The 21,071-nt window shown below is 41.4% G+C and overlaps 1 protein-coding gene across 2 annotated transcripts in view; it reads left to right on the plus strand.

The window, feature by feature from the left end:
* Window positions 1-17,467, plus strand: part of carmil3 (capping protein regulator and myosin 1 linker 3) — a 44,282-nt gene extending 26,815 nt beyond the window's left edge. The window contains exons 20-40 of one of the 2 annotated variants that reach the window (XM_028975507.1): window positions 1,146-1,200; window positions 2,263-2,435; window positions 3,687-3,755; window positions 4,825-4,918; window positions 5,327-5,425; window positions 5,701-5,820; window positions 7,064-7,177; window positions 7,948-8,123; window positions 8,583-8,670; window positions 9,655-9,765; window positions 9,855-9,921; window positions 10,146-10,339; window positions 10,674-10,753; window positions 10,935-11,093; window positions 12,144-12,339; window positions 13,144-13,432; window positions 14,592-14,677; window positions 14,804-14,963; window positions 15,178-15,249; window positions 15,665-15,772; window positions 16,806-17,467. In XM_028975507.1, coding sequence (XP_028831340.1) covers window positions 1,146-1,200; window positions 2,263-2,435; window positions 3,687-3,755; window positions 4,825-4,918; window positions 5,327-5,425; window positions 5,701-5,820; window positions 7,064-7,177; window positions 7,948-8,123; window positions 8,583-8,670; window positions 9,655-9,765; window positions 9,855-9,921; window positions 10,146-10,339; window positions 10,674-10,753; window positions 10,935-11,093; window positions 12,144-12,339; window positions 13,144-13,432; window positions 14,592-14,677; window positions 14,804-14,963; window positions 15,178-15,249; window positions 15,665-15,772; window positions 16,806-16,846 — 2,551 coding nt within the window. In that variant the 3' untranslated portion in view covers window positions 16,847-17,467. The remainder of the gene's footprint in view (window positions 1-1,145; window positions 1,201-2,262; window positions 2,436-3,686; window positions 3,756-4,824; window positions 4,919-5,326; window positions 5,426-5,700; window positions 5,821-7,063; window positions 7,178-7,947; window positions 8,124-8,582; window positions 8,671-9,654; window positions 9,766-9,854; window positions 9,922-10,145; window positions 10,340-10,673; window positions 10,754-10,934; window positions 11,094-12,143; window positions 12,340-13,143; window positions 13,433-14,591; window positions 14,678-14,803; window positions 14,964-15,177; window positions 15,250-15,664; window positions 15,773-16,805) is intronic. The other variant, XM_028975508.1, reaches the window with a different exon arrangement.
* The last annotated feature ends 3,604 nt before the right edge of the window (window positions 17,468-21,071 follow it).

Raw genomic sequence — 21,071 nt, forward strand, 5'->3', positions numbered from 1 at the left:
GTCCCATTACTTTTGGTCCCGTAACAAGTGGGAGGCACATATGCAAACTGTTGTAATTCCTACACCGTTCACCTGATTTGGATGTAAAAGCTGACAGTCTGCAGTTAAAGCACATCTTGTTCGTTTCATTTGATATCCATTGTGGTGGTGTATAGAGCCAAAAATGTTAACATTGTGTCGATGTCCCAATATTTATGGACCTGACTGTAGTAGAAGCGCCCTTTTGATCTAATACAACCATGAGTCTTTTTGGGAAAGACGTAATTTTTCACATCTGGATTTGGGGATGTTCTGCTATTCCTTCTTGCAGATCCTCTCCAGTTCTGGAAGGTTGGATGGTAAACGTTGGTGGACAGGAATTTTTAGGTCTCTCAGAGATGCTCAATTGGGTTTATGTCTGGGCTCTGGCTGGGCCATTCAAGAACAGTCACAGAGTTGTTGTGAAGCCACTTCTTCATTATTTTAGCTGTGTGCTCAGGGTCATTGTCTTGTTGGAAGGTAAATCTTTGGCCCAGTCTGAGGTCCTGAGGACTCTGGAGAAGGTTTTCATCCAGGACATCCCTGTACTTGGCTGCATTAATCTTTCCCTCGATTGCAACCAGTCGTCCTGTCCCTGCAGCTGCACAACACCATGCTTCATTGTTGGGACTGTATTGGACATGTGACTGGTTTTCTCCACCATGCAGTGATGGTTGACTTTCTACAACTTTCTCCCGTTTCCCAACTGCATCTCAGCCACAGTGATCTTTGGGTTCTTCCTTACCTCTCACCAAGGCTCTTCTCCTCCGATAGCTCAGTTTGACTGGACAGCCAGCTCTAGAAAGGGTTGTGGTCATCCCAAATGTCTTTCATTTAAGGATTATGGAGGCTGCTATGAAACTGAAAACTTTTAAGGGGTCAGATACTTTCTGTACCCACTGTATGCTCAGAACTGCAGCTTGTCATGTTGCACTGTAACTTTGACCTGGGCTTAGTCCATTTAACCATGCACTGGTAAAATTAGGTAGCTTAGCAACGATCTAACAGAGCGCGAGAGAAGGTAGTTGAAGCCCTGAGAAGTCAGCCTATCCACAGTGGACTGGATGTTATTCACTGAAGGGCTCTGTAGGGACTGAATGGACTAATTGAAATCTCTTTGTCTGCAGGGTTCTGGATGAGGTTTTACAGAAGCTTGTGCAGCTCATTCAAGAGGAAGAGTGTGTGAGTCACACACTGATGCCATAATGTGATACAATACACACTTATACACACAAACCTGGACTCCACCATACACACATACACTATGGTCAATTTATACATATAATAAACCAAATTAATAATAAAATGTACAATACACACTCACATCACTGATTTTCCCTTTTTATATATTACAGTAAAACTCGGACATTACAGTCATGAACACATATACGCTAAGAGCACACAAATACACACACACAATCACACACATCCTTGAGCTTGTATGACTCATGAAAGTATCACAGGTACTGTCATTTATACATATGTGCCTACGCTCCACACACACTTTTTCACACCTTGTTTTAACACTCCCCCACACACACCAAAGCCCCAGTGTGGGCTTTATAGTGAATGATTCATTCTTCCTCTATCTGCATCACTCGTGCTATTTTTCTCTTTCAAGCCTTCTCCACTTCCTGCGTTCCACATTTCCCCTTCGGCTCTGTAGCCTCTCATGCTGCAGATTGCTGGATGAGCTTCTTAATAATTTACTGCAGTTTAACTGAGCAGCTCTGCGTCGGTGCATTCACACACTTTCAAACAAGCACAACAACGCAGAAGCACATGGTATTGAAACGTTTTTACCACATGGCCACATATACCATCCACTGTCTACTGATTCAGTTGCTGACCACAGCAGTGATGCCAGCTGGGTGGCGGAACATAAAAAAGCCCTATTCCAGTGATCTATGGGGCATTTTTTCCCACACTGCTTTGCGCTGTCCGCCAAGTTTCTAGTATTTCTCATTTGCTCCCAACGCATCCACATAATCTAAACAACATGATAGTGTGTGTGATGATTTCAAAATGAGGTGTAACTCACTGCATTGCTGTCAGAGTGGAGTGAGCACCACGTTCTGAGGTAGATTTTGCTTCCTCGGACTGGGCTATGAATACTTTTTTATATTTAAAATATTAATGTGTAATCAACAATTAAATGATGCACAACGGGTTTACATAACATTTTGTTTTGGTTATTTACACGAATGTACAATTTACTGTATAATGATATTTTATTTCTTTCAGACACTGCAGTCGCTGTCGTTAGTGGATTCTCGTTTGCGCTCCAGGGGAACAGTGCTGGTGAATGCGCTGGGCAGTAATGCCTGCCTGCGGAGGGTTGACCTGAGTGGGAATGGCCTGGAGGACACTGGGGCTAGAATGCTCAGCAAGGCCCTGCAGATCAATACCACACTCAGGTACCACTCAGCAGCTCGGCCTTATCGCTCTGTTTTTCAGAACCTGTAGCTCAGACAGCTCTGACCATTCATTTGTCGGAATATGATAAATTAGTCTTTTTAAAACAAGAAATTTATATGAAAGAAGCAACCTGCATTACTGTCTATAACTAGCAATGTAATTTTCACATTAAACATGGAATACTTGACATAAGGTGCCATGCAAAAAAAAGAACATTCACTTATTCTTTTGATTCTTCCTTCAATTATTGTTCTGATTGTTCTACGGCGTCCAGTCAAAGCCCAAACCTCAAACCAGTCCAGTGGCTAGATGTGCCAAGCTTGTGAAGACATACCCGAAGAGACCTTCTGCTAAAATTGATGGCTCTACAGAGTGATGATTCTGGGGGGTGACTAGATATACAAGCCCAGTTTTTTTTTTGCCATATGTCCTTATTACTTCGCAATTAAGTGCCCCAAAATTCTTTTAAATTCCAGGTTGTAAGCCAACTACTTAGAAACAATGAGAAGGTGTTTGAATACTTTTGCAAGGCGCTGTATACGATGATAAATAAAGTCAGGCAATATATATACATATACACCCAGTGCTAGCAGAATGAGACCAGCTGCTGTTAAATATATCGTGTCGCTTTTAATAGAGTAGAACCCTGACTGTGTGCTTTTTACAGAAGCAGCTAATTCCATGGGAGGATGGAAGAATTTAAACCATCACTTTATTTCTCCACTTTTCCACCAAGCTTTCGCTGTAGTTTGAGAGCAAGCTAAATAATTTGTATCCTCACCAGAAACCTCAATCATGAAACTGGATTGGGAAGGATTAATAAGCAAGGCACCAGTTTGGAGGTGCTTGTACACAGACAAGAGTTCATCATAAATACATGACATGCTCATGTTTTGAGTGTTTCGTTGCTGATTTTCTCAATGGTGATGCCCAGAGGTGTGTACTTGTTGGGATTTCAAGGCTTCAGAGTGAGTGTTAAGAAAGAGAGGGATGTCAACTTTATCTCTTATTATACTGTGCTGGGTTAAAGGCCCAGTGTTTCTTTGTCATGTTAAGCTTGTTTTGTTTGTGGCTTTTAGATTGCTGCCATCCTTTATGATGCAGAACTATGGGCATTTGCAAAGGCAATTTGCTGGTGTAAAATAGCTGTTTTAATGACTTTTCTATGGTAATGATCCACTGTGATGGTCGAATGCTCACAGAATACATAATCAGCTAATCACCCCCTCCCACCCCTCTCTCATTTTCAGAAGTGTGACATGGGACCGCAATAACACCACCGCCAGCGGACTGCAGGATGTGGCTCGAGCTTTAGAACAGTAAGAAGCACACAGACCTTCTGACTGTACTGTTCAACTGGGAAACACAGAAAGAACAGTTTTCCATTCAAAATTCATCCTGTTGTCATATCACACGCTGTTTCATGAACCCACTGACCTGTTAATGCCGTTTAGGTCAAGCTAGCAGTAGACCTTCAAATGTAAAAATGGTCCTGAAAACTTTATAATAACTATTTACGGATGAATGCTTGATTCATTAAGTAAAACTATCTTGTAAAAAATGAAACAACGTTCAATATAGTCATTTTAAGTCTTCTGTTGACATTTCCTTTCAACCTAGACACGGCCAATTTAAATAGTTAATTTAGGGAACGCTAACCCTGTGAGGGGTTATTGAGTTCTATTGACAGCTCATCTTTATCATTCTGTAACTGCATTTTGTGACATTATGGAATAAATAGATGTAATTGGAGTCTAGGGCCACTGACAAGTCCTTGAAACATATTATATAATTTAAATTACTGAACACATTGTTCACTTTGTGTTCTAAATATTTGCAATGAAATAACTAACTAATATATTTTGGTTTTGGAACATAGTGCTATGCAGATCAAAAGAATACGATTAGAATAGTTTATAGAATACGATTAGAATAGTTTATCTATCAGACATAATCTGTCCTAATGTTGTAGTTGTGGCCTAGTGAGTAACTCACTCACCTATGAAATTGTAAGACCACAAAGTCACAGGTTCAAATCCGACTTACTACCATTGAGTCCCTGAGCATCTTAACTGTCCCTTTAGCTTCTGATTGTAAGTCACTCTGGATAAATGCTGTAAATCTAAATAGGTTCAATTGACAGTTTTACATTACTTTAGATATTATTTTGTCTGTGTTAAATTTCATATTTATTAATACAGTACCAGACGCTGTCAGACATGTTTGTCTGTGTAGGAAATGGTAGCTCATAAGTTCCCCGTGCAGCCTCTTTTTGCTGCACACTCTGAGTTATAAATGTGACAGGAAGCGCTTGCTGGCAGGTCGACAGTCACTGGAACATGTCAGCATGTGGCACAGTGGCTCATGGCAGTTTCTCTTCCTCTTCAGTAACTTTACTCTACAGTACATGCCCCTGCCTCTCAGTGATGTCACGCAGGCCTACCGCAGTGCCCCCGAGAGGACCGAGCAGGCGCTGACCAAGGTAAACAACCAAAAATGGAGAAATGTAAAGCATGAGAAGTGGTGCGTGGTGCGTTGTTGACTTTGGGCTTGGTGCAGAGCAGTTTTAATGAGCAACTGCTCCCTCTAAAGCTGCCAGATGAAAGAGACTCTATAAATAGAGTCAAACAGAAGTTTTTATCTGATCGGGAAGAGTAATTAGGCCCGTTTGTTTTGCCTGAACGTGTCATTATAATCTAAACCTTGTGCTTTCCTCACATGCAACAAATATGCACATCTTTTAAACACTTCTTACCTTTTCTCTGCTTTATACATACCCCCCTGCCACACACACACACACACACACACACTGCTCATAGGTTAAACCCTGCCATACAATAAGGGAATATTATCATTAAGACTAAGTGTGTGGTCTCGCTCTCTCTCTTAGATCCAGCGAGCTCTCTTGAGAAATAACCAGACTCAGCGCTTTTCACAGAAGCAGGCACTGCGTCTGCACCAAGGCTTGGTGACCAGCACCGCTGAGCAGGTACAGCCACCCCAGAACACACAGAGCGTGTCTTTCCAGCCCACATGTGTGTATATTACAGCTACAAACATGTACCCTTTCAGTCAGTACCCTGCCTTGCTCTTTTTGCGTCAGGGCAATGTGCTCCGGTTTCACAAAAGCACTCGGGGTTGCTTAGTAACTATGAGATGAGGAAACAGAAGTACTCCTTTATGGATTTTATGGAGGCTCATATCTGCAGTTTTCCAGCTGTGCAAATGCTTGCAGCTTAATCTCCTTGTCTCTCCCTCTGCCAGGTGTTGGAGCGTCTGTGTGTACGCGTGCAGCAGCAGGTGTGTGTGTTGCGAGGCTCTGCGGAAGGGGAGGAGCTTCAGGCAGCTAGGCAAGTGTTGAAAGAGGCCAGGAACTCACGAGCGGTAAGCATACTTCTCCAAAAGGGAAGTATGAAATAAATCACTATCCTGAATCATAAGGCTATTAATGAATACGTAAAAAAAAAAATTCTGAGTGCCATCATATACTGATACTGTTTTAAATATTATTGAATATTACAAATTATAAAAATATATATAAATATTATATACAGTGCATCCAGAAACTATTCACAGCACATAATGTTGTGTTACAGCCTAATTCACAAACTGGATTAAATTCATTTTTTCCTCAGAATTCTACACACGCCACCCCATAATGACAACGTGAAACGTTTGCTTGAGTTTTTGGCAAACTTATTCAAAATAAAAAAATGAGAAAGCACAAGGCATAAAGCTCAAAGATTGGACGTGATTTAGAAAGTCACACACCTGTCTATATAATGTCCCACAGCTGACAGTTCATGTCAGAGCACAAACCAAAATCAAACCATGAAGTCAAAGGAATTCTCTGAGGCAGGATCGTCTTGAGGCACAAATCTGGGGAAGGCTACAGAAGTTTCAGATGCTTTGAAGGTCCCAATTAGCACAGTGGCCTCGATCCTCCATAAGTGGAAGAAGTTCAAGACCACCTGAACTCTTCCTAGAGCTGGACAGCCACCTAAACTGAGCGATCATGGGAGAAGGGCCTTAGTCTGGGATGTGACTAAGAACCTGATGGTCACTCTGTCAGAGATCCAGAGGTACTCTGTGGACAGAGGAGAACCTTCTAGAAGGACAAGTATATCCACAGCAATCCACCAATCAGTCCTGTATGGCCAGACAGAAGCCAATCGTTAGTAAAAGGCACCGCAGCAATGTACAGAGACATCCTGGATGAAAAGCTGCTCCAGAGCACTCTTGAATACAGCCGAGATATCAATGATGTGGCTTCAGCCCAGGCTTGAATCTCTGGAGAGATCTTAAAATGTCTGTGAACTAATGTTTCCCATCCAACCTGATGGAGCTTGAGAGGTGCAAAGAGAAATGGGCCAAACTGTCCAAGGATAGGTGTGCCAAGATTGTGGCATCATATTCAAAAATACTTTTTTTTGTAAATTTGCCAAAACCACAAGAAAACTATTTTTCATGTTGTCATTATGGGATGTTCTGTGTAGAATTATGATAAAAGGCTGGAATAAAGAACAAAATGTGGAAAAAGTACTACGCTGTGAATACTTTCCGGATGCGCTGTACATGTGATATTATATGATATGATATATGATAAATATTCTGTTTTCTGTCCCAGCTGTACCCTTCCCTGTGTGAGCTGGCTCATGTGCTGTCGGTTGAAGGTCCTGTCAGGCAGAGGCTGGATGTGCTGGCTGGAGAACTGGCCAAGGCTGCAGACAAAGAGCTACAGGTTAATTCTGGTTACTTTCCATCCATCCAACTATCTATTCTCACTGTCAACAAGAAAACTGTTACGGTGTTGTGGTGATGCCATAACAGCTGAGAATTATTATACTAGGCAGAGAACGTTCTCGCTTCACCTCACTTTACATCATATTCACTATCTCTGTCTCTGACCTACTCAGACTCTTATCCGAATGTCGCAGGCAACGCTACCTGTCACGCAGATTAAAGCTTTGCCCAGTCACACTGTAGAAAAATAAATTGATTTCTCTTTTTCCATTACCTGTTCTTTCATCAAATGTTGTAAATGGAACTTTATAGAGGGTAGAGTTGTAAATTGACAGAAAAAAATCGTATTTAATCATTGCAATTAGGCAGGGGGCCTAATTCAGAAATCCAGTTCTACTCCTTCAAAATGAAATGTACACTGAATATACTGAATCCTTTTTTATTAAACGTGTGTAATACAGTTACATTATGACCTCAAGCCCCCCATTTCTTTTCAAAAACCAACAAGCAGATGCTAAGTAGACTACCCTCAGTAAATGCACTAGAAGAATTCTGCATCCTGCCTTAATTCATTTAGTTTCTCAATTACTCATGCCATGCTAGCATTTTAAGCTGGTATAGTAGATGCATTTATGTGCAGTCTTAAATAATTACAGGATCGGTGTGAAAGGGAACGAAATGGAACGGCCATTACTATGACTTCTGGCTGAACCGTTTAATTTTTGTGGAGTTGTTGTGTGAAATGACGGGCCTGTGACCCTTTCCCAGGTGATCGTGGACTCCATGGTGGCCCTCTGTCGGGAGCTGTGCCCCCGATCAGCTGCTGCAGCCGAGCTGCTCTCCCCGCCACTCTCTTCTATAGCCGAGCGTGTCTCCATCCCTCGCTCTGCCATCCGAACGGCGCTGATGGACAGGGCGGCGCAGGATGTCAACAGAGCCCTGGAGTAAGAACTTTTGGTGGAGGAAAGAAAGGGAGGGAATCATGTGACAATTGACGAATGAAAAACAGGGATGACAAGTGAAAGGAAGAAAGGCAGCGAGGGAGGCCTGGGGAGAGTGATTATCTGATAAAGTGAAGGGCATTCTTATCATAGTAGAAGAGGATGAAGGTGAGATAAAAAAAAAATCACACAGAAACGAGGTCAGACAGAAAAGGAATACATGTTATTGCAGTCTTGTTCAGCCCTGGGGCTACAGAGGAACAAAGAGAAGAACCTTACAAGTGAAACAAAATGACAATAAAACCAAGAAAAGGGGGGATTTTCACATGCATTTTGGTTCCTGAAGCCAGCCGTCGAAAAGACAATCATCAAACTGATAAATACAGAGAGTATGACTTTTCCTAGTGGCATGCAACACACTTACAGTGATCTCAAATTTCCCTATTTCTGTGTTTCTCTCAGGGAGGTTAAGCTTTCTGTCGTCTCCTATCTCACCAATTCGATAGTGGATCAGATACTACAAGAACTGTACACCACTCACAAAGCCCTGGTAATACAACTATGTCTGTCTACCTGCGTATGTCTCGTATGTTTCTACAGCATGTCTCAGTCATTCCCCATTTCAAGAAATCATAGAAATGATAATGCGCTATATGTGAAATGATCCAGTATTGTAACATGAGGTTTCCGAGGTTCTTACTTTAGTAGCTGCAGGGGTGGGTAATAGCCTAGTGGGTAGCACACCAGATGACCCCAAAGATACCGGTTCAAACCCAATTTACTACCATTGTGACACCAGAGATTGTCCACTTGACACTTGATTGATTGTTAGTTGCTCTGGATAAGGACATCTGGTAACTGCCATACATGTAAGTGTAAAATGTTAATCAGCCTCAAAACTAAAAAATGTACTGAAAACTATGCATTTGAAATGAGGCTGTTCTGGATGTAACTTTGAGACTTGACCTCATTCTGTAGCTCACGTCTCTGCATTTACACCACTGCACTTCAGAAATATCAAATTCCAGAGTGTTCTTGTCGTGAGACTGACACAACAAGGGTTCATGACCTTTCAAGAAATGCACTTTTTATGCCTTTCTGTGTGCACAGAAAATATTGCAAACAGCACAACAGTACAGTACAGTTACCCTTTATTAATGCAGTCTCTGATGGAACAAAGACATATGGTAGAAAGAGTGTCTGGACTAATGGGAGTGTTAAGAGGTGTTAAGCGGTACAATTTCTATTATTATGTACCTGGCATTTAGAATCACACAAGCTGGTTCAGTTTTACTCTACCTTATTAAGCGCTTTTTAGTTTGCACTATAGTCTATTGGATTTTGTTCACATTTGTCACCTGCCATTTAAACATGTCAGTTTCTAATGAAAAGACCACTGCTGACCATATAATATTGATGATTCTCAATGCAGAAGGGGTTTTATGTGATAGTGTAATGAATGGTGTAGGCGTGTCCTTTTATTTAAATTTTTTGCCATTCTGTGGTTAGCAGCTGACCATGCCTCCTGTCTCAGCTCCATCAGGTTTCACAGATAAGGAGATTAGATGATGGAAGTACAATCCGTCGTTCTCACAGGCACACCGACATTTTGGAAATCACAGATGAGGACCTGGGTATAAGCATAGTAAGACTGGACATATTTACTAATCTGTGTATATTTACTGTCAGAATATTCTACTTACGTTTCTTTTTTCACCCATTTTGCTCCATCAGGACACCATAGCTATTAAAAAGCGCAGCTCGAGAACAAGACGAATACGCCCGGTGTCCACTAGACTAAGTAAATCCGTTTCAATATTTTAGATAGATTATAATCTTTTATGAGATGAAATGCAATAAACATAAATCACAAGAGAATGTGTAACTGATGTAATAACCATTTGGGAGTCTTGGCACACAGACAATGTGTTAAAAATGGCAGTAAGGTACATTTTATACACTATATCATGAATCTTTTTGCGAATAGTGAGTTTATTTCTGTGATTTGGACCCTACTTTCCTTAGGTCTGGGTGACGACCCAAGTGCCTCTCCTCAGTCTACTGGTCCTGGACGCTCCCAGGCTTCTCCTCTCTCTCGTTCGGCTTCCTGGGAGGGTCTATCCACCTTGCCTACCCAGGGTGCACCTCTACGCCATGTTACCCATGTCAGGCCACGCCCCCCTCGTAGACACAGGCCAGGATATCCCCCAGTGGAGATGGTAAGTAAAGCCATCTTGGCATCTTTCGTGTTAATGTTCAGAGGCTTTTGTGTGATAGTTTTAATTCATCTCCTCTCTGAATTTGCAGATACATTTCACTGCCAGGGTTCCAGAAACAGAGCTATTTTCTGACATGATCACATGATTCACTGATAATCACATTTTCATGAAGCCCAGATGACTGTTTTATTTAATTTGCTCATATTTGTGAATCTATGCCTTTTTAGACAGATTCTGAGCGGAGCTTTGTTTTTCTGCAAATGTTATTGTCATCAGTTTAGAGATTAGAAAGAAGCTTATATTATTATTAGTAATTTTTTTCTTTTTGTCCCAGCACTGCTCAGAAAATGGAGGTGTGAACCTTCTGGATGATGGACTTCCTGACTTTTACACCAAGAGGGTTCTGCCAGACAGGTATTTAGAATATTCACCAAGTTATATGGTTATAGATTTTTTCAAAATCAGTTTTATACTGACATGGCCTAATTGGCATTAGTGATTGTTGTGTCATATGAATTGTCAAGTAGTATTATTCTTATATATGTGAATCATAAATCGTCTGAGTTATCCTCTTTCTAATCTTCTTTCCTATTAGTCAGCTCACCTCTAATCACCAAGCTTTAAGAAGAAAAAAACGTCGCAGTGTCTTGTCCATCTTCTCTGGATTCCGGAAAAACCGCAACTCAACCATTTCCTGTCAGGAGTCGGAGTCCCCAGGAAGGGGCGGAGTCTGTGGAGAGGAGTGCCGGACCAAGTAGGGTCATCTAATCAGTATATGATGCCATTATAACAATGTTAGATGATATATAAAAGTTTTGCAGCCTAAATAAATAATTGTGGGAAAATTAACAAATGAATGGTGAAGTTTGCGGTGCCAGCAACATGGTTTGGAGATGCTTTTTTAGGGCGAATTGAAGGATTATTCAAGGTAAGTGGAGTCACCAGCCAAATACCAGCCAAATGGGGTGTAAAAATCTTCAGAGATGTGTTAGGAAGCTGTAGATGTGTTTCAACACAATGAACCAAAGTATGCATGAAAAAAAACACAGGAATGGTTTAGCCAAAAAGAGATTAACATTCTGAATCCAGTTGAAAATCTATGAATTCATAAAAATCACCAGAATATATTGGCAAGGAAAAGTTAGAAAATGTGCCAAGGTGGTAATGAACTGTGGGGTGCTTTAATAGTATTGATATTCTGTAACAAACTATTAATATTAGTTTGTGTGTGGTAGTAGCCTAGTTTGTGTGTGGTAGTAGCCTAGCGGGTAACACACTCGCCTATGAACCAGACGACCCAGGTTCAAATCCCACTTACTACCATTGTGTCCCTGAGCAAGACACTTAACCCTAAGTTGCTCCAGGGGGGGACTGTCCCTGTAACTACTGATTGTAAGTCGCTCTGTATAAGGGCGTCTGATAAATGCTGAAAATGTTTAAGGGTGTGCAATCTTATGCAGTCAGTTTGTTAGTTTGTTGTCAGTTTGTTCGCTGTATTGGTTTCAATTTTTTGCTCAAATATAACTTTTCACATTAAGCGTTCAATAATGGATACACGCTGGTGTTTTAAAGCATTAATATGAAGATGCCTCTGTGATTGTGATAAGAAATAAGGAAGAAGACAAAAAAAAAACCATCCAGTTCATCTGTTCTTACATCTGTTTTGGTGGTTAGCAGGTTAATTATGCAGGGGAAGAGTTGATTGTAGCTAAGTGCTTCTGAGTGCTCTCCTACGTTCAGTATGAGGCTTCATGGATCCATTCTACTCCCTCTCTTCTTCTCTCTCTCATTCAACGGGTCACAGCGCTGCCATGGAGAACGTCTACTCCATGATTCACCATCCAGCAGACAGTGGCAGGGCAGAGCCCGGCAGTGGACAGCTCCACCGGAAAAAGGATCTGAATCCCCAGAGGGCCACGCCTCAGACAGCCAGGCCAGTTCAGGGCATACCACTCCCGGGCATGAGGGGGGACAGCCCTTCCTGTCTCTCACAGAAACAGGTAGAATCCACTTGCCTGCTTTTACGTTGCCTTTTTGTTACTCAGATCATGGAAAAAAAAACACCAGACTGAACCCTCATGAATAATTGCATCTTCAGCAGAACATTGGCAGTGACTCAAGCACCTGTGAAGACACGGTGAAATCTATTAAATACAAATCTGTGTCATGTTAAAACTCTTTAATCCACACCACTTTGAAGATCATCCCTCACCTCAAGTCTCCAAAAACGTTCTCTCTGTCACACACAATCACGGAATAATGAGGAGCAATGACGTCTTTGGTGTTTTATAGCCACCGCAGTTCAACCCCTAAACCCCGCATGAATCCTCCGATATTCTAAAGTAAAGTAAAGTGAAGTGATTGTCACATGTGATACACAGCAGCACAGCACACGGTGCACACAGTGAAATTTGTCCTCTGCATTTAACCCATCACCCTGAGTGAGCAGTGGGCAGCCATGACCGGCGCCCGGGGAGCAGTGTGTGGGGACGGTGCTTTGCTCAGTGGCACCTCAGTGGTACCTTGGTGGATCGGGATTCGAACCGGCAACCTTCTGATTACGGGGCCGCTTCCTTAACCGCTAGGCCGCTAGGCCACCACTGCCCCCAGTGTCTACTGTTATCCGCATTGAATTTGAGACAGGATCCACCATGGATGATTCTATTAAAATGAAGTGAGACACGTCAGATATCAATTTCCCTACAATGCCTCACACCCAATCACAATGCAAGGCCGTAACATACCATGGTAAAATAGGTTGTATAGGATTGCTGGGTTTTATGTTTCTCTTTGTGTCTTTTCAGTCTTCAGACACAGACAGTGATGCTCACAGCGGAACTGGACCTGCTGTCCACAGAGAGAGACAGGACGTAGAGAAAGGGCCAGAGGAGAGAAGGCAAGACGGCCGGAGGGGTAGCCATGCAGAGACGCAAGCAGAGGGACCCGCCACGGACAAAGAGTTGGAGATGGTAGCTAAGACGACAGAGCCACTGCAGAAACCCGTGGAGGACAGACAGAAGCCAGAGCCGCCGCCTCAGAGCTGCAAGCCCAGCCTGGCCAAGATGAGACAGCAGCATCTGCAGGAGAGTTCTGGTACTGCAGCACTTTTTCCATGTCACTTGGTGTTAATAATTTTACATTTACATTTACGGCATTTGGCAGACGCCCTTATCCAGAGCGACTTACAACGTGCTTTCAAGTTACCATTGATGACCCCAACTATGAATACAACCTTTTTATTCACTCTGTTGTAATTCTGTACACAAGTTCGACAATAAGAAAGTTACAAGTTAATGTAAATATTCTTTAAAGAGGAAGGTCTTGAGCTGTCGTTTGAAAATAGTGAAATAATGAAAATTTACTAGTTTCAGTCTCATGCAGTTGCACCCATAAGCATCACAAACCTTGTCAATCGCACAATATTTTAATTCTATTTTATTGTTATTGTATTTATCTTTAAGAATGCATAATCACAATTGTACCAAAGCATCCCATACTGGTTTCTTTTTTTATATAAATAATGCAAAAAAGTGGTGTTACCCTGAAAAAAAAACTACAACACACATAACTGCTGAAACGAAGTATTTAACTTCCACTTTGTTAGACATACAGTTTGAGAACATGCATTTTTTGTATAACTGGTGGAAATAAAACATAAAATTAGCACTTTTTACTTGCGTGACATATTAATCTATGAGATTAAATGAAATTCATTTAATGATTTTATTTTAATGATGTGATGTGCAGCCTACCATGCAGCTAGATTGTTAAAATACAGTCCGTGCTGTGTAAATCAGCATATTTAAGAAGAGCAGTGGGTTCTGATGGTGAAATTGAATCACGCACAATTAAACACTTTCAGAGTTCCTAGCCTGCAAATATGTACCTTGAAGACACTCAACTCCAACGGCTATAATTTAACAGTCTTCTGTATAAATGATAATGCGATCTTACATTATCCTGTCTGCTGTTCTTAACAGAGTCCAAAAAAAAAACATGAATTTGCTATCAATCTTACACCTCTGCTCGGATCTAGTTTGCAAGGTTATAATTTGTGCGGAATACTTTATTTCCTAATCAGGATTCACTGTAAAAAAGCAAAGGTTAAGAAGAAGATTGCAGTAATCAAATGTGTGGTGATGAAATATCCCCACTGAATGTAGCTGCAGGTGATTTATCCTAGATCCTAAAGAAAAACACGGTGAAGGACAAGGGCGCTGCGTGCGTTTATTTGACTTTAATCCCTCTGCAGGGCCATCCAGCGATGAGGCGGGGGGTGAGGGAGAAAGGGATGATGAGCGCGATGACAGAGGAGCTGGAGTACAAAAATATCAAGAGGTAGGATTGTATCTGGCTGTTTTTTTAGAAGGAGTGTGAGAGCGAGAGAGACAGAGTGAGAGGTCAGTGTGTGTGTGTGTTTATGTTCTGGTGTGATGTTGGTGATTATTTTATTTGTCTTCTTAGTCAGGGAAAGATCAGATGTCCACACAGAGGAGTTCACCAGGTAAACCTGCTGCATCTCCACCCAAAGAAGGAGCCCAGCATCGGACAGCAGCACCTCATCCTGTGGCCACTGGTCCCACAAGACCTTCCTTTCACTGCTCAGATTCAGCTGTCACTCATGGTAGAAACAAACTAACAAAAAATATCATTTAAATTCTAACTGCATGAACCAGCTATTATAGTCATAATAATAAAAGCATCAAAGAAACTGCAGTTAGTTAAAAAAGAAGAAAAAAAACAAGTGATTGAATAGGCAGATGGAGGTGATGATGATGATGATGATGATAATGATGGTGATTATTTTGACGGTAATTTAAGTGGTTTTTTTTTACAAGCAGATGAAGACAACTCCACTGGAGTGCCACTGAAGCCTTATCGGAACAGGAAAGCATATTCATGTGACACAGGTACATTTGTTTGTGTGTGTGTGTGTGTGTGTGTGTGTGTGTTGAATATAAATTGATTGGTGCAGTGTTTAGTGCTGCCTGTGGTCCCTGGTGCTTCCTGTGTTTCTTCATGCAAAATGGATGCGGCAGGATTTATAAAAACACAATATTACAGCAATATTACAGTATTGTCATTGTAAATAGAACCATTGATGTGTTTTTTATAGCTGTGGTGCATAGTAAATAATGTGGGTCATGCAACTAAATAAAAAAATGGCCCATTTTATGAAAAACCGTTGTAAGAATGATTTCATAAATATTATTCGGCGATCAAGAGAATTGATTGGTTGACCAAAATTGTATGGTTTAGTAAACATTTTATTAGAATATTTAGCTGGCGTTCAAAAAGCTGTGCTTGTTTGTGTCTTACCCGCAGGCATGGGACAGGGCAGCCCTACCGAACAGGAGAGGTCTTCAGATCGCAAGCCCCCAGTGAAGAAACCAAGACTTCCCCCTAAAAGAAACAAATCACTGGACTTCCCAGGTATTTCCAGGAGCACATGAGAGATGAGAATGAGTAATGGTGTATGAGTAATACGTGAGGCTAATTTATAGGGACTCAAGTTTGGACACCAATTTAGAACTAATGGATGATTTAATAGCTATTAAACTTAATGGATTAATGCTGGGTGAATTGTTGTGTTGACTGCAGGCGGTTCTGCAGGCACAGTGTGAGAGGGTTTCCACCTTCTTTTTTTTTTTGGTAACATGTACTTACGTACTTAGGGGTTCAAAAGCATTTGTTTTGTTTTGAGAAATGAACCCCGAGTGATATCTGTCCCGATTTGATGATTGGAACTAATCATCGGTTCTGTTACAACCCTGTTTGGGCACTGCAGTAATGTGACCTGAAGTCCTGTAACTAGGGGTGATGGGGACAAATGTGAAGTTTCATGGTGTTTGAAATAAAATAGGGTATCTAGGGTATATTCTTTTTTTTATAGCTAAAAGAAGTATAGAGAAAAGAGCATCGACTGCCTGGTTAGTGCATATGAATGCCAGGAAGGTACTGGAGACTATATTTTGATTTAACTTGTTTTGCCTTTTTTTTGGCATCAACTGATTCTGTGGATTTAGTGTCTTGTCTTTTGGCAACTTGGGGTTTGATGTCTTGGTAGTACGCAGGGTTTGTGGTTGTCTGTTTCATAGGCGCGTGTGTAACCACCAGCCTCATATTCAGCACAAAAGAGCTGATCAAGAGCTTTCATTTGATATGTTTCACTCAAAATGTGTCTTATTTTTCTCACCATTTTATGTTTGTAGCTCTAGTAATGATTAAATGCATTCATAAATGTCGAATTACTTTGTGTTAAACTAAAATAATTCTCACACTAAGGATAAAGTGTCTTTAGACCTTACCTGTCTTCTGGTGACCCCACACACCAACTGGTGTTTACCTTTCCGCAGTTTTGCAGCAGATGGCTCTTAGCCGATTTCTACTGAACGTCTTGAGTGAGATTAGTAAATGAGGTGAGACAGGGAAGCTGCCATTAAGCCCTTTCTGTTCTCTCCTCCAGGGCAGCAGAGTCCCGAGCTGCACCGCAGCGAAGCTTCCTGACCACCTAAGCTCAGCGTGGCCAATAAGAGGGCGAAGTGACTTACGGGTTTGATGGAATTGCTGCGAAGATGACGGAGAGGAACACACAGACAGAGGGAGAATAGGCCAACTGCTGACCGCTGTATCACCGAGCACTGAGTAAATCTTCCAATACAGACAATGCTCCGGAGCCGGGGATAACTTCAATTTATTTATTACAAAAGCCGCACTCCCTCCCCTTCCCCCAGTGTGCGGCCCTCAGCCGGCATCTGCTGCTGTAACGTTTCTCCGTGGCTTGTATGACATGTTGTACCACCCAGCTGCACGGCTTCCTGCCTCCTTCTCTCTGGTCTCTTTATTTACTGCTGACAATCTTTGACACGGCAACTGTAATCAAGATTTGATATTTTTAAAAAGCATTGATTCTGTGTAAATAGTACAAAATAGAAATCAGTACGTTTTGCACAAATCATAGTTCAGATGATTTCTCTATTTCTCTGTAGTTCTTTTTGTATATGGTTGATAATCAGTATAACTTCAAACGTGTTGTTGAGTAAGTTGAGAAAGGTGATGTAGATGGAAAAATGATGGAAAGCTGATGATGAAATTTGTGTGTGGAAATAATAAAATGTATGTTTATGAATGGGGGAAAAGAGTGATGATGGTTGTGTTTAGCTGTCAGTGTTGAATTCAGCATCATTTCCAGCACCGAACCAGTACGTGGACGCCGTGGCCGTTTCGTTCCATTTCTTACAACCGCAGCAGCAGCAGGGGGCGCCAGAGACTCAGGCTCAGGGGGCCATTGATTTTAAACAAACTTTTTGCAATTAGTCCTGTCTAGAAAAACACTGTGAAATCCACAGGGTGTTTTTCCATGTTCAGTAGCAAAAACCAATTTGTGCTCAGTCTGTACATGTTTTACCCAGGGGGTTTTGTGCATCAGCGCCATTGATCCATCTACTGCAATAATCCCCGTAATTAAATTAAGCCCTTTAATTACACTAATAGTTAGAGCATTGCAGGTTAGCTTGTTGAATATATTAAGATGCCCTTGTCCGCATTTGGCTTAATGATGGGTTTTTTTGTATCATACTTTGCAGGATAATTAATATAATACTATAAACACTTAAATCACTCAACAATCCCCACTTTGCTTAGTGTTTAATGGCTGTTTAATGGCATATTATTCAGCACACAGGTTCTCAGTGAGCCCAACTTCACATTTCCAAATGTTTTATGCCCCTCTGCTTCATGAAACTTTTTCTTTAAAACCCTTTTAGTGCTTTTTTTGACCCTAAAATTCTTTCAACCATCTTTTTCATCAGCCCCTTCATCTCATTCGTGCCCATTCAGTTACTATTTGGCTTGTTCTTTCAGGTGTCTAAAAAGCATTCTCCAGCCATAACAGTAAAACACATTTAACAGTCCGTTTTCCTCACTGGTTTGATAATAACTGTTCGTTGGTGCATTTTCAGATTGAATAGTAAGCCCTGCTACAAGAGGAGCTCTCCCACACCAGCACGTCTCTTTCCACTGACATAAGAGAACATCAGCAGTCATGTATTATTAACTGGCTGTTTAATATGCACATTAACTGGGTTATTAACCAGTCATTAGCTGCGTGTTTGACTCCTGACATGAGCACCAGCCGCACTGCACATGCTGAGGGCTGAGATCTCATTACATTTTGGATGGGACGCATTGCTGAGAGCGTTTGCGCCGTGTAATAAGTGGCACGGGCAGATGGGATTCTTGACCTCTGAATGTTGGCTGAAAAGAGCGCAGGCTGCAGCTGAAAATGTGTTTCATCCATCTGCTAGAGCAGACGTCTGAACTTTCTAACACTACATCCTAATCTAACGGAATCGCTTGGCTTTTTATTTCTTCCCAAAGGTTCTCTGACCTTGGCTACTCCTGTCTGATGCTTTATAAACTGTCATAAAACTCATATGATGCCACATCAAAGCTGCTCAAGTAACAGCAGCGCATAATTAACAGATTATTTGATTATACTGGAGAGAGAGGGGTTGAGAGGAAGTGAATTGGTCCGTCAGATGAAAGATGAAATCTGGCATCTTATTTATTACCTGAGAATAATAATGAGTACAATATAGAGCCATCATGTTAAAGTAGGAACTGTACCTAAGACCAGCCAAGAAACCATCAAAACAGGCCAATCAAATCCGCTGCAGTGACTGTCTTTAAAAGTCCTAGATGTCATGCTAAGCCTTTACATGGTAATTTGTACAAGGTATGTCGTCTTATCTACATATCTTCACATAATAAATGCACTGTAATGAACTGCAGACAGTAGAGATGAATGATATAAAAGATGCTGCCAACATTTAGACAATATATCAAAATACCTATTAAGCATTCACGTATTCAGGTTACCAGACAGTTACACTGGTAATTAAATTACAATAAAGGAGTTTGAATAAAAGATATTACAAAATATTTTAGTCATTTGACAAACCCACAAACTGAAGATGCACCAGACTCTCAACTAGTCTGAGGAAGGCAGGTTTTATTGCTTCTTTGATCAGTGCAACTGTCGTCAGCAGAATTAAGATAATTGCAAAGGTTTTTTAATAATCAATGAACCTTTTAAGGTTGCTGACATGCATTAGTGAACACAAGGAACTCGAGACTAATTGTTGCTGATAATGGGCCTCTACATTTATGCAGATTTTCCATTCATTAACCGCCATTTATCAAAAATGATGACAGTTCTGGATGAGGTGGAACCTTTGAAGGGTATGTGAACATGTCAGGTCAGCAGGAGGAGAGGACACATTATTCACTGAACAAGGGATTTACTCGTAACAAAAGCACATCGTACAGCATAGGGTACAAAAACATTCAAAGAATGACCTGACATGGACAAGACTCATTTTTTTTAACTTGTGTCACTCTGGAATTGTCGGGGGAAGAACAATGGCCATTAGTTGGTGGTATGAACTCTACACTCTTTGGCTAATATGCAGAAAAGGCCAGAGGTTTGGACACACCTTCTCATGCATTGTGTTTTCTTTATTTTATGACCATTTACGTTGGTAGATTCTCACTGAAGGCATCAGAACTATGAATGAACACATGTGGAGTTAGGTACTTAACAAAAAGTGGAGACCTGGCCTCCACAGTCACCGGACCTGATCCCAATCGAGATGGTTTGGGGTGAGCTGGACCGCAGAGTGAAGGCAAAGGGGCCAACAAGTGCTAAATACCTCTGGGAACTCCTTCAAGACTGATTAGCAGACACTCTTGTCCAGAGAGACTTACAATAAGTTGTTTGTAGTCCACATTTTAAAGTTTAGGTTTAATGTCATGGCACCAAGGAAAGGGAGGACCTAGTTTATTGTAATACAGGACAAACAAACAGGAATCTACTTGGCAAAAAGGAGTGAGGAACGGGGAAAGGAAAGGCTCACTGACACGGGGGACATTTCATTCATGCATAACACCTGAAACCAGAAAACACAACACTCTAAACCATATACACAACTCCAGAGTCCCACAGACTCTGACATGAACATGCAACCGAGGTCTGCGCAGGGTCTGCCTGGCGGCCCTGCCAGCCCACTGACCATAGAACAATGAGATTGTGGTCCTGCCCACCACCCCCTGGTGCAAAACAAGGATAGGAAATTAAAAAGTAGTGCAACAGCAACAAAAAAAGCAAAATGAAGACATAACCAATACAAATCTGTACAAGATAAGTTTAATAAGATATGTAGCATACTGGTATAAATTGTACTATGATGTAATGAAGCAGCACCAGACCTGATGTGTTGAATTTTCAATTTCCTGCCAGAGGGCAGCATCTGGAACACAATATGTCCCGAGTGTGTTCAGTCTCTTGTGGTGCTGCACACTCTCTGGAGACAGCAGGTGACCTTAGGGAAAGAAGAGTGTGAACAATCATTTTCCCTGCGGTGCTGATGACCTTCCTTAGTGACTACTTGCCTGCCCTTGTGCAGCTCGAGTACCACACAAAGATGTAACATGTCAGTACAAATACTGATATTCTTACCTGAATAGCTAGAAATCAATAGCTGTTGTTTATCAGAGACACAAACCCTATTATACTGAAAAGTACAATCAGGAGAATAAACCTAAAAAAAAAAAAAAAGTGAAGTGATTGTCACATGTGATACACAGCAGCACAGCACACTGTGCACACAGTGAAATGTATCCCATCACCCTTGGTGAGCAGTGGGCAGCCATGACAGGCGCCCGGTGAGCA

Source organism: Denticeps clupeoides, chromosome 4, assembly GCF_900700375.1.
Source record: "Denticeps clupeoides chromosome 4, fDenClu1.1, whole genome shotgun sequence".
Classification (NCBI taxonomy): domain Eukaryota; kingdom Metazoa; phylum Chordata; class Actinopteri; order Clupeiformes; family Denticipitidae; genus Denticeps; species Denticeps clupeoides.